We start from the raw sequence: 18114 nt of genomic DNA on the forward strand, positions 1-18114 counted from the left end.
GATATCACGGTGCTGCAGTGCAGCCGACTCAGTAACATCTCCCCACACTCACCCCGGGATTGGATTAATTTTTTTAACCATACAAAAAGCATAAATTACAATAATAAAGGGTGCATAAATATGAAAGGACATTAGAGAGAAGAGTTCTCAATACAGGGGTGGAGTCTATTACAGAACACAAGGCTTCTTAGAGAAAGGTTTATTATCCAGCCCCTGGTTTGCTGCAGGACACATGGCCCAGCAGAGTGACTCCACTCAACCAAGTTCTCCCTCGCCTGAGAGGTCATCATCTCAATAGAGCAAAGGTCACCTGCAGGCATCTGATAACCTTCTGGCTATAATGAACACCTAGGGGCTCAGAGATTGAGCTAATCTACAAGAAGGCAGCTGGGAACCAACACCCTTTGAGTCTATCTGGCTATAACTGTTATTGACACTGACTTATGACTGTCTCCTAGAGTTTGGACCCTAGATCTTAACTGTTTTGACCACTGGAAATGCCTGACCCTCTCGTTTTTAGCTGACTTTAGCCTTACATTCTTGCCTGCCTAAATCTAAGACATATAACTTATTCTCCCAGATCTATGTACCTCTTCTGAACCAGGCAACTGGCCAGTTTGACTTATAAAATAGTTGTTAGCTCTTTCCTGTCTAACTATAAATTCTTAATTCTGGTACCTTCTACCAGGGGCAGATCCTCTCTGCCTATTGGTTTCAGCATGTGCATGCACAGAGAAGTACTCTTCTACCCAATAGAGCAACGATAACAGCAGTAGCCAGTTGTCCACTAATCAACAGCAATTTGGTATTTGCTTCTGAATAGCCAGCCAATGTAGCAGGCAACAAATAAATGTCCTTTCAAAATTCCCCTGTTTTAATGAAGAAAAATATAATGCTGAATCTAAACAGATTCTACTTCAGACTAGGAAGCTGTTCAGAAATAAATGACTCGGACCGTCAAAGCGACCACAGCATGTTGAAGAGTTGCTATGCCTTTCTTAATGCTCATCTGCTCAGTGGGTCCCTCAAGTAAAATCACAATCATGGTCCCAGTGCATCCCAAGAAAGGTGCCAGTAAAGGTACAACTGGCCTGAATTTCCAGAGGACCCGTGTCCTGGTACCCAGCTGCCCTTAGAAATACTGAACTAGAGCAGGACATGAGGATGCGGGTAAGTTTTTCATTTTGGGCTTGTACTTCTGTTTGAACTATCTGAATATTTAGAGCCCTCATCTTTCAAGTCTCTATTCCACTACACTGAGGACTGAGCAAGAGAGACCTCTAAATCCCGTATGTATGTATGTATGTATGTATGTATGTATGTATGTATGTATGTATGTATTTATTTTTGTAAGGAAGATCAGCCCTGAGCTAACATCCGTTGCCAATCTTCCTCTTTTTGCTGAGGAAGATTGGCCCTGGGCTAACATCCATGCCCACCTTCCTCTACTTCATATGGGATGCTGCCACAGCATGGCTTGATAAGCAGTGCATAGGTCTGCGCCCGGGACCCGAATCTGCAAACCCCGGGCCACCGAAGCGGAGCGCACAAACTTAACCGCTACGCCACTGGGCTGGCCCCTCATATTTATTTTTGTACTCCTTTGAGTCATTGATAATTGTTCCTATGAGTTTATTTGAAGAAATAAGAACACTTAACATGTATTAAGCATTACCATGTGGCAGGCAGCCTACTAAGATGCCTTACACAATAACTGTCTTTCTCATAGCAACCACTCCGTGAGGTAAGTACTATTTTAGATGATGAAATTGAGGTGGAAAGGTGAAGGAACTTGCCCAAGACCACAAAGTTATTAAGTGGTGAAACTTAGAACTGAACCAAGACAGTCTAACTCCAAAGCCTATACTCTTAATTGTCATACCACACTGCAATTTAAAAAAAGCTTCAAGACTATGTATCAAACCCAACTCCTCACTTCACAGACAAGAAGCCAAGCTAAGACCACAGAGCCGTTGAGAGGAGGAGAGTTATGAGGGTCCAGGTCTCCTGGCTTTCAGTCCTCAACTGTTCTCTCTAGGTCCTCTGGTCCAATCCTCAGATCAAAGAAGGAATCTCTTTTACTTAATATCTTTAACTCTGGCAAAAAGAAAAGCCCCTGCATATGCCTCAGAGATCACAGCAGCTGTTACGGTCTTTTTCCCAAGTTAAGCTGGATGAAGATAATGCTAGCACCACTCTGTATGTGGCCTCACTGTCTTCCAGGCGCTTCTGCATACACGTTCTCATTTGGTTTGACCTTGCCCTCCCACCCACATCTGGAGCAGCTGACACCCTTCCTGCCCATATCCTGGTCGCAGGAAGCCATACCTGGCAGAACAGCAGCGCTGTGCACCTGCCTCAGCGCTGAGCCAGCATGCTCTGCTCCCCAGGGTAGGGCAGCTCTGACCCTCCCCCATGGCTGCTCTTCCCCAGGAGTTTGCCTTGATCTCCTCCCCCTTCTCTCTCTGACTGTGCAGACTGCAGCTGCCCCAGGGTAAAGTAGAATGCAGGTTTATTATATAAAGCATACTAACCCCTCTATTTACTGTATTCATATTCTAGAATCTATTCTCACTCTCCTCTCTTAGAAAGCAGCAGAGCAGAGGGGTTTAGAGGCTTTGAGGCCACAAAGACCCGGGTTCAAGACCCAGCTCCGTTGCTTATTAGCTATTATGATCTTACGCAACTTTATTGGGTTATGAGGATTAAATAAAAATTCACAAAAAGTCCTTACTCCAGTGTGTGGCACAGAATGAGCACTCAGTAAATGTGATTACGATGATGCCATTGCTGTCACACAGACTCCTTCTGCTCTCTGGCTGCAAACATGGGTGGCCATTAGGAGACTCTAACAGCTAACACTCACATTAGCTAGTATTCACACACTTGGCACAAGTCAGTAGGACACTTGCACATAAGCTAGACCAAGAGTCCAGAGTCACTAGGAGGCACCTGTACGGCTGCACTGGCTGAAAATGGGGCCCAGAGGTTATTTCAGACCTGAGAACTCTGGGAGTGGGAGAAAATAAAACTGCTTACTATGCACACATTGGGATCCAACCTCCCTCTCTGGCCTTATCTCCTGTCTTTTTTTTTTTTTTTTCTTGAGGAAGATTCTCCCTGAGCTAACATCTGTGCCAGGCTTTCTCTATTTTGTATGTGGGTTGCCGCCACAGCTTGGCCACCGACAAGTGGTGTAGGTCTGTGCCCAGGATCTGAACCCAGGCCGCTGAAGCAGAGTGTGCCAAACTTAACCACTAGGCTACCAGGCCGGCCCCAACTTTATCTCCTGTCTTACCAAACCTCACCCATTGCTCCAGGCACAACTAAACTGTGTTAAACAATTCAACATTTGTCATGTCTCTCTGCCTTTGCATGCACTGTTCTTTATACCTGAACTACTTCCTTCTCTTCTCCAATAAGTGAATTTTTTTTTTACCATACTTCAATACTTTCAGGTCCAGCTCAAATACCACCTCCTCTCTGAAGACGGCCCCATTCAACTCTCTCAAACAGAATTATCCTTCCTTCCTGTGTGCCCACAATACCTTGTACTTACTTCTTTTAGAGCAGTCAACACAGTATTGTCATTTTTGCTTACATATCAGTATCTATCACTGCACCTGAGATACTTAAAGGCAGGGGGATATCTTCCAACTACCGTGACTTTCTCAGCTTAGCAAGCAGAGCACATAATATGACGCCCATCTGGCACAAGGCAGACAGCTCAGACATGTTTGTTGAACGTATCAATAGATCCCTTACACTTGAGGAAATGATACAGCTCAAGTCAACTAACCTAAAACTATATCCAACTCTCTGCTAGGTGTGTAAGTGAAACTACATCATCACATTTTCCACCCATAAAAAAATCATTAATTTTAGTTTGAAAAGTCTTCTAATCTTTTCTATGTCTTAGATACCATGCTGAAGATATGGTATGAAACAAATGAACTAAAAAAAAAAAAACATGCTAACTTCATGTTGAGGCAGTGCAAAACGATAGAAAATTACCTAAAAACGATAGCAGAAAACAAAAACAAAACATCATTCTATAAAGACAGCATGGCATGGCAGAAAGACCCTGAGTGTTAAATTCACACATCCCTGGAACTGAAACTCGGCTCTACCACACACTTGTTGAGGGAATCTGAGCAAGTAAATTAACATTTCTGAGCCACCATTTTTTCTTACTTGGAAAAACGTGCAACATTCTACTGAGAGCTCCCTAATGTTGGTGATCCTCAAAGACTGCAGAAAATTGGGCAGTCAGTAATGATATCTAGAATTTGGAAGGTGTCATCAACTAAAATAGCAGACGAAAGAAGATAAGTAGGTTTGAGGAGAGAGAATGAGTTCAGTTTTGAACACACTGAGTTACCTGTGGGAAATCCAAGTTGAGATGCCTGGCAAGGTGTTAAATATTTAAGGAGCGTTCTAGGCTGGAGATTCAAGAGTACTGAGAAAATGGATAAGATCACCCAGGGAGAGTGCCAAATGAGAGGAATGTGGGCCAAGGACTGAACCCAGGGGAATAGCAACATTTAAGGGAAAGGTGGAGGAAACAAAAGAGAAAGAGAAGGAATAGTCCGAGAAAGGAGAATTAGGCCAAGGAAGTAAAGAGCTGCAAGAATCAGAGAGTAATCAACGGTGCCAAATACACAGAGAGGTTCAGTGAGAGAAGAACTGAAAAAAATGTCCATTAGATCCGGCAATCTGAAATCATAGAGGATCTCATCTTGAGAATATCAGTAGAGAGGTGAGGATGCAGAGTCAGACTACAAGGACGGAGGAGCAGGTGGGAGATGTACAGGTGGTGATGGTGAGCAAAGGCTACTCTTCATAAGTTTCAAAGGCGTGAGAAGAGAGGTTGGACTAGCTAGAGATAGGAGGTCAAGTGAGAGGTTATTAGGATGGGAAAGGCTTTGAGTATATTTACAGGCTGAGGGGAAGGAATCAATTGAATGGGAAAGGTTGAAAGTACAGAAGAGAGAGGGGATAACTGAGAGAGGGAAGTTCTAGAGAAGGCTGGAAGGCGTAGATGGGGTCACAGGCACAAGGTCTGAGGGACTGACCTTGAACAGTAGATGGGGCACCTCATCCTCTGAAATTGGAGGAATCTTTTATTCAAAGTTGATTCCATAGGCCACACTTCGTAGTCTCAACAAAGTGTCTGGAATAAGAGTGCCTCTTCACAGCTTGTATCAAAAATTCTACTGCTAGGATCAGAGTTGGCAGAAATTGTCATATAAGGGGCAATCCTAATCTTGAACTGTGTCAAACAGGGTTATATGTCAAGAATTTACAACTCATGTGAATTTGGAAACAATTAGTAAGAGAAGCATCCCTCTCTATAATGATGTTACAGTCTTAATCTCCTTGACTAAGAAAGGATTTTAAATATAGTTAATTATTGTCAGAAGATAATCAATATCATTGTAATCTTGAGACATCATCCAACATTTAAATGGTCATTATTAAATAACCCATCCAACAGATGAATTTTTATTAGAATAAAAAGATTTCATAACCACATCCTGGAGAAACCATCAGAGACTAATTCCTAAAATTACCAATCAGTGGAATTTTATGGCTGAGGTGATTAGCTAATAACACACATCCTAGAATTCAGGTAAAAGTTCTCTCTTATACACCATGTGGCTCAGAACTTTGGAACTGCAACTTAGCACTTAGCTCACATTGCTGCTGAAATGTACTCGACTTCTGTCTGTGTAAAAACCCCAGACTGGCAAATTCTCCCAACAGAGTGACAATCCTGGCTTTTACACAACTCAGAATATCTGCATTATGGGTCTTTTTAAAGATTATAATTTAGTACTTGCTAAAGGCCTATTTAAGACACTGAATATTTAAGAGAGCATGTAGTGTTTGATTCTTCTGAATTCTCCAAGTTAGTCTCTGTACCAAGTTAGAGCACCACAACCTCTCAAGTACCTGGACCATATTATATCATCTTCATTAATGCCCTTACCATTACCTGTAATGATTTTATTTCTTGTTTATTATCTGTTTCCCCAACAAAAACTAAGTTCCAAGAGTGGTGTATATATGGAACTTGTCTGTTTTGTTCCCACGGACATAGAACAGAGCCTGAGCATATATAGAAAACGCTCACTGACAATTTATCAAATTATCAAATGAATGACTGAATGCTCAACTCTTTCCTTAGCCCTCCACCATCAGTCACAAAATCCTATCAATTTATCTCTATAATAACTCTTGACTCCATCCCTTCCACTTACTTTCCACTTCCGCACTATAGTTCAGACCCTCATTACTCCACAGCTGGTCTCTCTGTCCCGCTTCTCTTTCCCTCTGGTCCATCCTACATATCACCGCCACATTCACTTCCCTAAAGCACAGCTTTGACCACATACCCTTACTCCCAATCAAAACCTTCAGTAGTTCTCTATTGCTTATTAAGTAAAGACCAAACTTCTCAGTCTAACACTGTAAGTCCTCCATGATCTGGCTCAGTTCTCCCTTCCCAGCCTTATCTCCCACTGCTCCTAAGTCATTTCCCCACATCCCAACCAAATCAGACTTCTCAGCTTTTTCTTACACTGTCCTACGCCCTTGTCTCTGAGCCTTTGTTCATATTGTTCTTTCCACCTAGAATGTTTCAGTCTATCTCTCTTTTCTAAAATCCAAAGCCTAACTCAAATATCGCTCTTACTATGAAGTAAGGCAGGCCAGGTCTGGGGTCCCCTTGTCAAAAGTGATATCACACTATACACACCATGTTATAAGCTACTTAAGGGTAAAGAATGGACTTTATTAATCTTTGCTTCCCCCAAGACCACCCAATACTCCCAATGCCTCACGTATAGGAAGTACCCAAGAAGTGTTTGTTGAATAAATGTATCATATTTTATACGAGGCAACCCAAACTGGTATATATTCCATGTCAGCCTCGCTCAATTCCTTTATAGTCGGCTAATACAGGGAGGGTAACAGAACTCACACAGTCAAAAAAGAAGCAAAACAGTTAATAAAGGTAGACATGACAGGATGACTTAGAATATTCAGGAAATAATATCCTTTGTATAATACACTTTGATACCAACAAATCAAGAAGAGATTCAAGCAGTAGGCAAAGGCTATTACCTAATGACCTTTGATAAAGTCTCTTCTAATACTAAAGCTCTACAAGAGGAGAGAGAAGACTGGTGGCACTTAACAACAGTTATCCAGTCCTCTGAAAATCTCTAAAACATCAGGAAACCTATTTCCTGATCTACTTCCTCAGCCCCTAAAGGAAAGTAATTCTTTGTGAAAGGAAAAGATATATTGGTAATCAGTCTTTTTCCCCCTAGAGTTCAATTCATCTTGGTAGATGGGAAAACTTTTTTAGAAACTTAGAAAAAAAATTATGTCACTTTTCACATTCAAAGCCCTTAGAAAAGTACATAGTGTTTTCATATGCATTATCTCATAAGATTAACTCACTCATTCAACAAATATGGATTGAGCACTTACTATAGGGCAGGCACTGCTCCAGCTGAGGGGCATACAAAAGGATGAACAATAAACAAATAAATATATTATATGCCAGGTGCTGCTAAGTGCTATGGAGAAAAGGGAAGCAGGGTTGGAGCAATAGGCTGTTTCGTTTTATATAGGGTAGTCAAGAAATGATCTTCACAACACCCTGTAGGACAGATGGGATATTAGCTATTGGCATAATCTTAATTTTCTAGATTAAGGAAACCGAGACCCTGAATGGTTAAGTGACATGCCCAAGATCACCTAGAATTACTTGGGGATGGGACCAGAAACAAATTTCCCAACTCTTCGTCTATTGTGAAGGTTATAAAAGAGGAATCTGACGTGGGAATGTTTAATTAAATTCCTTTCCCTCTAGATAATGATACTTGGAGAAAGGAAAAGAACCCTACACATGCACATCATTAACCCATCACCCTGAGAATGGCCTACCTCTCATTGGCTCACAAGCACTTGCCTCAATTTGATTTGGTGAATAAGATAATGGAAACATCATTCTGTTTTCTCATATTGTTGCAATTTTTTTAACAACAAAATAAAATGAAGTTTTAAAATAGTATTTAGTTTTTATTTAAAACAGAAAGCAGCATCCAGGCTTATTGTGCAAAAGCAGGCAATGCAACATCTCATTAGCAATACTTCAGATCACACCTAATGGACATAAACTTGCCTTTAACAGCCTGTCTCTGCTCTGCACACCTGTTGAAAGTGTGTGAAAATGGACTCAGTGAGGATTTTCTTCCAGGAGCTCATGGTACTCGTGTGTGAGTGTGTGTGTGTGTATCACTTAGAGCTCTTCATTTGAGGAAGCTGATGGCACCAACATTAGTGAGGTAAGGAGAAAACTGTCAACATTGCTGGGAACAGGGTGCCCTGCCACACCCAACCTGAGTTAAACCTAAACCCCAGTTCTTATCAAACGTAGAGCTGAAGATCTTAATGTATTCCAGAAATGCAGGAGGAGGAAGAATGAGTTCTGGTGTAGGAGAATCAAGTTAGGCTATAAGGAAGAGGAGGCCTCAAGGCTGGGCCTGGATGAATAGGTAGAGTGTCAAAAGGGGAAGCTCAAGGACAGAGTACATTCCAAGAGGCAGGGATGGAGATCAGAAGGCAGGGGACACTAAGGAAACAGAGAGTGGTCTGCCAAAGCTAAAACATGGGATGGGATAGGCGTAAGTGTGAAACACAGTTAGAAAGATACAGATATAGGTCCAACTCTGATCTTGCATACATTGTGGATAAGGACATTGAAGCCCAGAGAATTTAAGTGATTTGGCCAAGGGCAAGCAAGAGGCAAAGGCAGAACTAAACTGAAGGTTTTTATATTCCCAGTTAGCTGCTCTTTTCACTACACCATTCTGCTGGTAGGCTGGGGGATTGGGGCGGGTAGGATACGATCTTCCTTTAAAAAGTAACAATATGTGGAGAGGTTAAATCAATTGCCTCCAGATTACACATCGAGCTGAACAGTTTTAGCAGTCCTCAAACTGAGCCCAGGTCTCTGGAATAGCTCGTCTAGGACTGCTAGAGACTCAGGGCTCCTCTACTTGAAGAGATAAAATATTGGAGCTAACACAAATGTCATCCTCTCCCCAAGAAGCACTGCACTTCTTAGGACACAACTCTTAGGAAGGGTTATTAAACCACAGGGATTATCAGGGAGGTGAATGGAAAAGCAGGGTTTCTTCTGTCTCGGGATTCACCTGCCTAGCTTCAAAAGAACTGAGCCAATAGAGGCAGAGGATCATTCAATGAAAAATTAGAGAAGTGGGGAACCAGAAATATGTTGTAATGAACTCAGAGTCAGGAGGCACGAGTTCTAGTCCTGGGTCTACCACAAACCATGGTGTTGGCTTTGACAAAGCACTTCACCTCGTTAAATTTATAAAATGAGGAGGCTGATCTAGATGATGTCTAAGGCTACCATATCCTAATTTTCTATGATTCTCAGTGAACTCCAATTTGCAGGAAAAGGTAGACATGAAAAGGTGAAGGTAGATGAACTTTGGGAAACCCCATATAACATTTTAATGAAACAGGAATGTGCCCTATTTAAAGGCACATCAGTCAATTCTGTAATTTGGATTTTTGTTTATAGGACTTTCTTATAAGAGGGTATACCCATTAAATAAAAAGGACACACATATCAATGATCAGTTTTAAGAAATAGGAAGGGGAGGAGGAGCCAACTCTGAAGGCCTTCATTCAACTTAATCCATAGACTTTCTTGCTGCCCTACTTAAGACAGTTATTAGGAATGTACGTGGCCATTTAAAATTCAACAAGTTATTATCAAGCATTGGAAAGTATTTTTTGTAGTGAAAACAGAAAGACACTTTGAGCAACAGAGAAAGTCCTTGATTTGATTCACTAAAAAAAGTGGGGGGGAGGGAGAAATGAATTGAGAATTTACACTGATAAAACTTAAGACTCTATAATATGAAAGAAGGGAAAACAAATAAAATTAATACTTCAATAGGCTTAAGAAAATAGTAGAAAGAAAACCAAGAACAAAGGCATTCAGGAAGGTTCAAGTTCCTTAAAATACCTATTTGTTTTTGTACGTTTATAAAGAAACTCTGGAAAATACTACTAACACTGGTGTCTGTGCAGGGAGACAGAAAGTGGACAGATGAGGGAGAGGTGTAAAGGGGAGACATTTTACTGAATACCTTTTACTGAATTTTCAACCATGTAAATATATTACCTATTTTAAAAATTAAATAAATAATAAATTTGAATGTTCCTTAAATTCAATTATTTGCAGGAAACAGCTGAAAAACAAGAAAGCCAAAGAAAGGAGACATAAAAACAAAGTACCAAGAGGTGACGAAAATGCTGTAACACTGGCAGGTCTGAGCAATCCAAAGAGAGGACGCTCTGGGCTGTTTTCACGGATCAGGTGGGAAACTCAGGTGAAATGCAACATGGACAACACTGTTGAGGACCTCAGCAGCTTATAGAGCGCAAACACGCACCAGCCGGTACAGGAGTAGCTTGAAAATGTGAGACATAAGTTTTATGGCCCTGTGTCCCTGGAAAGTGTAAAATCCACAACGGGATACAACCTCTATATTAATAGAGGATTAGTTTTCTTTCACCTTCTAAAATACAGAGGGAAGGAAATGAGAAACAAGTTTCTATGAGAGTCACAAAAATGATTAATCAGAAAATGAGGCCTATGAGGACAAGATAAAGATGTGCCCTTGTATCATTTAGTAAAGGAAAGAAATTCTATTTTGCAAGAATTATTTAAGGCGGCCCTTGAAAAACAAATGGAAGGGAATGTCCTCTTAAAGTCATTTCTACTCTCAGGATTCTTTGATTTGTGGGTTAATTCCCAGTGTGCTTCCTTGTAGGGGAGACCTTGCTAATTCAGCCTAGCAAAAGGCCTAGTTAGTAAGAAGTATTAGTAATGCCAGTGAAGATTTGAAAGTAAACTTCAGCAAGCATATTATTTTTAATCAACTGAAAAATCCCTTCCTGAAAAGTACAATTAATACTTCTGAAGTGCTACTAATGTTCTTTCTTGCCATGGGTGTTAGTTTGCTTTATAATAAGTATTGTTAGGTATTTCTGTTTTATGAACTCTTCTGCACGGTGGTATGTTTCAAAATTCTTCAAAAAGGATTAAAAAAATACATTAAAGTTATTCTGTCCACGAACTATTTACCCTTGTGGTGAGGCCAAATGCTGTAGTCAGACTTTCTATCACAAAAAGCCAGTCCCCTAATGGAACTCCATCAACATCTGGCCTATACCAGGAATGATACCAATCAGGACCAGAGATCCACTCTCTTTGGGTCCTCACTCCCAAGCCAGGGCCTCTGAAATCTGAGGCATTAGGAAGGAAAGAGGCTGTCTACAGGGCAGGAACCAGGGAAAACGGCATGCAAAGGAAAATTGGGCTCTGACAACCAATAGCTCTGTATATTTTTCCTATGTTAAGTCAGGTTTAAGAAAAGAAAATTTAATTTGTATTTGAGTTGGAAAAATATATAGTTCAAACAAAAGCAAAGAGGTTTTAGCCACCCGAAAGGCCAGGGTCCAAAGGGCTTTACCTATCTGCTTATTGCTATAAGAGTATCTTCTGAAAAAGTTATAACAATTGGCCAAAATCTGAACAACCTAAACCCTGAGATTTGTCAATTCTTTTTACCTCTACTAAGATGACAGATGCAAGGGTAGGAAAGAGGAGAGAAATGTATTTCAAAATTTTACAGTGAATGAAGTATTTTTCTAAAAACAGCCGAAGATTCCATGTTCCCTTATTCACTCACCCATAAAATTAATCCTTGCCTCCTCCCTCACTCACCTACCCCGACTTGGCAAAGGCCCAGGTAAAGAAGTTAGACTTTGAGAAAGGGAAAAGTAAATTGGGAAAGCAGTGACATCCTATGAAAACTGCTTAGCCCCAGAACTTGGTATTTGAAAACACCCTTAGAAATTCTAACTTCTTAGTTTCTAAATGAGAAAATTTAGGCCCAGAGAGGTGAAGTGACTTGCTAACAGACATGAACTAGTTTTGAGAAGGTTTTTCTTCATTGATTACTTTCTTCTCCCATAAATTATTTGTGGTAGCTTGAACAATACATATACTAAAACAGAAAAATATATATAATAAACATGGTGAATTACGGTAGAGTCAGGATTTCTTACTTCCAGTCTACTGTTCTTTATATCATATCATATTTTGTTCCTTAAACTTTCTAAATTTCCCAGTGGAAGATACAGGCTCCTGGTTCCACTGTATCCTGTTACATAGCTGTTCTGAGATGCAACAGAAGTATATGGTGGAGAGGATCATTTCGTGTAGACAACGTCTTAACCACTTTTGCCATCCTAAACTAAAAATGCCTCCACAACTACAGCTCAGTCAAGAGATACTGTCCTCATCTTACTTCTGTCCCATTATTGAGGCAAAGAACTGAAGTTTCTTCCAAATTGAAAGACTGAAAGGCAATTTAGTTAAGGGCAGTTTATAAGGCAGTTTTGTTAATAAAGGCAGTTTAGTTAAGCTTTGTATTTGTAAATATATAATTACACAAAGCCTTTCCCTCCTAAAGAATTACCTATCGATGTAATTCTTTAAATGACATCTGTCAAATGAGGATCCCCTAAAATGGTGTCTGACGCCAGTCCTCAGTATTCAGTGGCTAATCACTTGGCTGGTGAATTAACCAGGGGGCTTTGCTTCTTCACTTGTTGCCTTGTTTCAAAAGATATTCGTGAGAAAGAAACCCAAGGTCTGGTCAAGTGTTTGTTAGAGCAGTTTGAAACTCTTAGCCAAACCAAGATTGGTATTTCTTTCAGCCATGCTCCTTACCAGCAGGAATAACAGAATTGACTCCAACGCAAGAATCAGTGCTGGCTCAACCCAGACCACTGTGCAGCAAGGCCAAAGACCTGGCCTCCTCACTGGCCCAGATGGGTTTACTCTATTCTATTCCTGTCCCCAACAGCTATTATCGAAGGTCACAAAGGAGCCAGAAAACAGTAGAAATCTATCATCTCCATTATATTAATGACAGGCTCTGCTGATGTTGCAATAGTTACATCATCTTTACATTTAAAGATAGAATTTTGAACGTGTGTGTGAGAGACAGGGCTATACCATCTTTTCTTATGCCATCTTTCTTGGACTCTATTAAATAGTCCCATTTCACATATTTCTTCTTTTAAATCTGTTTAATCTTTTTCTGATCTGGCCTGGAGCCAAAAACGAAGTCTTATTAACAGAGTTGAGAAGTGCCGAGACCCACAAATGACCCCGAGCAGCAATTAAACTGAAAAATAATCCCCATGAACCAGAAGTGAAACAAAAGGTTAACTACTTATCCAAACTTTGGCAAAGAGACACAGTTCCTTCTCCCCCATCTCCCTAAGTCTGTCGGGAAAGGAGTATCTGGAGCTGTTCCTCCTCCTCCTCCAACTCACTTTCTGCGTCAAATAGTATGGGTCAAAGTCCTCCAGGGGAACCGCGACCAGGCCTTGTGGGATGTCCCCATAGATGAAAGGCAAACTCTTCCCTGCTTCCAGGTCACTGTTCGGCTTGGGCTTGCTGTCCTCATCGTCCTCCCGGTGACTGCTGTCGGCCTTTGGTGGTTTCTTGAGCTTGCTCTCGGCAATGCGCCTCTCGATGTTTGCCAGTGACTCAGGGGTGAAAGGCTTGAAACTATCAGGGCCTGGTGGTGCGAGCAGCCGCGCTGCCATCTTCTCATCCTGCAGCAGCTTCGTTAGTTATGCTGCGTCCAGGGCAGGTCAGCTCTGGAAGAAACGGCAACACATACAGCATTCATCAATCACCACTCTGAAAAGAGGCCAGAACAAACCATCTCACTCTCAACCTTCATTCACAACCTTTGCAACGCATAGCTTCTTCCCTGACACGGTTATTTTTCTCTTCGGAAGATGTGAGGCATGAATGGACGAGGTGCTGTTCATAACCACCCCTCGGGGGAACGATCAGCCAGGGAGATCGAAAGATGGGAGTCTCCCGAAACGCTAGTTTTTATTATTTACTTAGATGCAACTCACTGCTAGGAACCACATACAACTACCACAATATATTCCATATCCTCAAGCAACTCCTATCCTAAACTAGTAAGGCATAGTTAACATTACCTGGGGGCGCATGTTAGCTTTGGAATCCTTATGCGCTCAAGGCACCTTCCTTTCCTGGAACTCTACTCCCTAAAGAAATACTCTTCCTTCCAAGGACAACACAAGGGTAAACTGTCACTCTTTTCAAATTTCAGTTTCAGAAAACACTAAACCCTTCAAAACTTTGGAGGCACAAAATATAGATAAATTAGCTTCCATCTGCTTTGGCTCTTCTGTTTCAAGTTATTTTTCAGTTCACGAAGTTGTGTAAAATCCATCCAGTACAAAAGTCTAGAAGTACCTTCTTTGACGACCAAGCTCCTGCCAGGAATAAACGCAAAGCATTTTTCTCTGTGGAGCGGGCAAATACCTCCCACTCAGCAATGGAGACAAGCAAATGAGAGAGGAATCTTAGAGAACTTCCTCTGATGCAACACACTGCAGCACTGCAGAGTGAGTGACAGCAGAAGGCCTGCGTGCAACCCCTGAGAGGGGCTCACCCAGGAAGGACGGGAAGGGAATGACAAACCAAAATTCCCTTCGAAAAAGGAAAACTGAAGTAGTGCCACATCAGAGTCCGTGATTTCTAAGCACGGTATTTGAAAAGCCCATTTCCACTGATGTTTATACAGTCTTAGTTTATTCAAATACATGCCTTGAAACAGGGGAATCCCTAATGTCAAAAGCAACAGTGTGGGTCACTGTCACGAAAGGACCCAAGCAAAAGAGTCTGACCAGGAAGCTTCAGGGCTTCACTGGCAGTTCATCTGGCGCTCGTGGTGCCGCTTTTTCCTTTAGTTTTGTGAGCTCCACAAAGACAATCTGGGAAATATTTTTAAAAGGCTAAAGATTGTTCTTTCTCTCCTACTTAGCCCTCAGGGTCCACTTCAAGGCAAGTATCCATAAAACTCGAGGCTCCTCAAGAGAACAGTAGTAGAGTTAACTCGAAATAATTTGCGAGTGAAATACCCAAAGGCTCCTTTCTCAAATGCACCCGCAGAGATCCCAGATTTCTTTGGTGATGGTGATTGCTAATGTGGCAAAGGCAGTGTGCAGTGTCTGTATGTGGGCTGGTCAGCAAACTCGCTTACAGCATGACACTAATGAGGCCACAACCACAAGTCTGCCCCCACACAGACCAGCTGGCTTCATGCTGTGCAGAAGAACACTGTTCCACAGACAGTGGGGTCAAAGAAATCATCTTCATGTATGAAGCATGGACCAACATTATAGCTGCAAGGGATTTTACAGATCCCATCCACTTCATTTTACAGATTTTTAGAAACTTGTAGTCCTAAGAGATTGGACAACTTGCCCAAAGTCACAGGGCCAGGATAAAAACCACAACCACAGAGCTCTGACTCCCCAACTCATACTTCTTTAATTATGACGAAGATCAGTTACCCAGCCTCCTCTCCTACTCCAACTCCCACTACTCCCAACAGCAAGAGTCTGGTTCATCATGTAAATCACACACAAACGCCAATGGTTTTACTGATCTGAGACTTCATTCACAATGTTTTCCCCAACCTAGAATTCCTTTTCCCCTATCTATCCCCAAATTGCCTCCAATAAATCCCACTCCTCCACAGAGCCTTCCCACCTGCTCCAGCCTTTACTAATTTTTTCCCCTTGTGAACTCCTATAGCTTTATCATGATCTTAGCTAACATTTATCAAATACTTACTATGTTTCAGGAATTGTTTCAAGCACCTTGCTTGTATTAACTCATTTAATCTTCAGAACAACATACGAGGTCGATATTATTATTACCCCCATTTAACAGATGAGAAAACAGAGGCACAGAAACCTCATGTAGCTTGCCCAAAGTTACAAAGCTAGAAAATGACAAAGTCAGGATTCAAAACATGCTATTCACACTTGTTTTGGCACTTTATCATTGCTGATTTGTACCATATAAATTCCCAGAGGGTACGAGTGGTTTCTTAAACTTCTTCTGTATCCCTTTCACAGAGAATAGGATTATGTCTGGAACTCATAACTAGTCCAAATGCCTGGGACTCCTTGGCTCCCACATCCATACTCATTCTTAGCCTGTGTCACCCTCAGTTCCTAATTAGACGACAAAGAATACTGCAAGAGGACGTCACGGAAGATGTTGACAAAGTCCCGTGAGCTGATTGCACACACCTGGGTTCTTCACAGGCAAAGCCCTCCAAAGCTGTCCTTCGCCTTTGCTTCCAGATCCTGTTTCCTCCTGCCTTCACCAAGACCATGTTCCCTCAATTATCCCTCTCTCCATCACCTCCTCAATCTTTACTTTTCCTCTCCTATTTCTTATCTTCTCCCTTTACATCTTTATCCCCCATTCTCTCTCCGTTTGGCTTAAGTGATCCCGGTTCTCTTCTGTTATTCGGGTTCTATCCAGAACTGCAGTCTCTTCTTCCCCTACCCCAGTTCTTCTCTGAGGGCTGGCCTGCAATCTCTCTGCCACACTCCTTCTTTTAGGGATCTCATCTACTAGAAGAATCTATACGTGGGTGATTTCCAGATTTCTATCACCAGCCCTGATTGCTCTACTGAGACCCACAATTGCCTGTCGCCAGTTCAAGATTAAAGCATTTAAACCACTCATGTTTTCACTTCCAAAACAGATTCCTCCTCCTGGCTTCCTTAATTCTGTTACTGGACCATCGTTTTTCCGGCCATCTAGCACAGAATCTCAGTCATCTTGCCCCGTCATCCTTTGATGCCCTTGCCCAACCAGTCACCAGCCTTATTAATTCTTCTTCCTTCAGAGTTTCCATTTTCAACAGCATCACGCTGCTTCAGGTCCAACTGCAACAGCCTCCCACTTGCGGACCAGTCCTCAGTCCACCAGGCGCATCTCCAAAGATCCATTTCCCTAAAAATCTGCTTCCATTATGTCATTTCCCTCCCTTAAACCTACCAGAGGCATAGGACAGAATCCAGACTTGTGTCATTCAAGGCCTTTTACAACCTTACACTTCTCAAACATTCTCTTCTACTGCTTCCCTGCAAGAACATCCATTCTGGTGATGGCTTTTTGGTTCGGTTTTCTAGTTTTTCTTTAAGGTAGAACATAATACAATAAAGTGTACATGCACAGAATGGTTATTTTGCACATATGCATACACCTGTGTAACCACCACCCGGATCAAGATATATTAATTTCCAGCACTCCAGACAGCTCTCTTGAGCTCCCTTGTCAATAACCACCCCCCTATCCTTCCCAGCAAAGGCTATTCTGACATCTATCACCATAGATTAGTTTGGCCTGTTCCTGAACTTCATATAAGTACAATGTTATTATACTCCTCAGCGTCCAGCTTCTTTCACTCAACATTATTTCTGTAAAGTTCATCTTCGTTGTGTGTGCAGCAGTAGTTCATTCTTTTTATTACCGTATAGTATTCTATGTGTGAATATAGCACAATTTATTTATTCATTCTACTTTTATAGACATTTAGGTTTTTTATTATTTTAGGCTACTAAAAACAACAGCTGCTAGGAACCTTTTGGTAGGTTTTTTTTTTTTTTTTGGTGAGGAAGATTGGCCCTGAGTTAATATCCATACCAATCTTCCTCCATTTTGTATATGGGACACTGCCACAGCATGGCTTAATGAGCAGTGTCCACACCTGGAATCTGAACCCATGAACCCCAGGCCACCGAAGTGGAGCACGCGAGCTTAACCACCATCCCACAGGGCTGGCCCCTAAAATTAACCATTTTAAAGCGAACAATTCAGTGGGATTAGTACACTCACACTGTAGAGCAGCTAACACCTCTATCCAGTTTCAAAACGTTTCCATCACTCCAAAGTAAAATGCTTCCCCCAGTAATCAGTTTCTCTCCACTCCTCTCCTGTCTCCCCCTCCCCCAGCTCCTAGCAACCATTAGTCTGTGTTCTGTTTCTATTGATTTACCTATTCTAATCAAACAACACGTAACCTTTTGTGTCTGGCTTCTTTCACTTAGCATAATGTTTTTGAAGTTTAC

At 41.6% G+C, this 18114-nt stretch overlaps 1 protein-coding gene across 3 annotated transcripts in view; it reads right to left on the bottom strand.

Annotated features, from left to right (window-relative positions):
- The window catches only part of SCN8A (sodium voltage-gated channel alpha subunit 8), a 178659-nt gene that overhangs the window by 107856 nt on the left and 52689 nt on the right, over positions 1–18114 (bottom strand). The window contains exon 2 of one of the 3 annotated variants that reach the window (XM_087442386.1): positions 13465–13794. In XM_087442386.1, coding sequence (XP_087298512.1) covers positions 13465–13740 — 276 coding nt within the window. In that variant the 5' untranslated portion in view covers positions 13741–13794. Of the gene's footprint in view, positions 1–13464; positions 13795–18114 lie in introns of those variants that run through there. The other 2 variants (XM_087442380.1, XM_087442384.1) reach the window with 2 other exon arrangements.

Source organism: Ceratotherium simum, chromosome 17 (assembly GCF_057802395.1).
Source record: "Ceratotherium simum simum isolate JZ-2026a chromosome 17, ASM5780239v1, whole genome shotgun sequence".
NCBI lineage: Eukaryota > Metazoa > Chordata > Mammalia > Perissodactyla > Rhinocerotidae > Ceratotherium > Ceratotherium simum.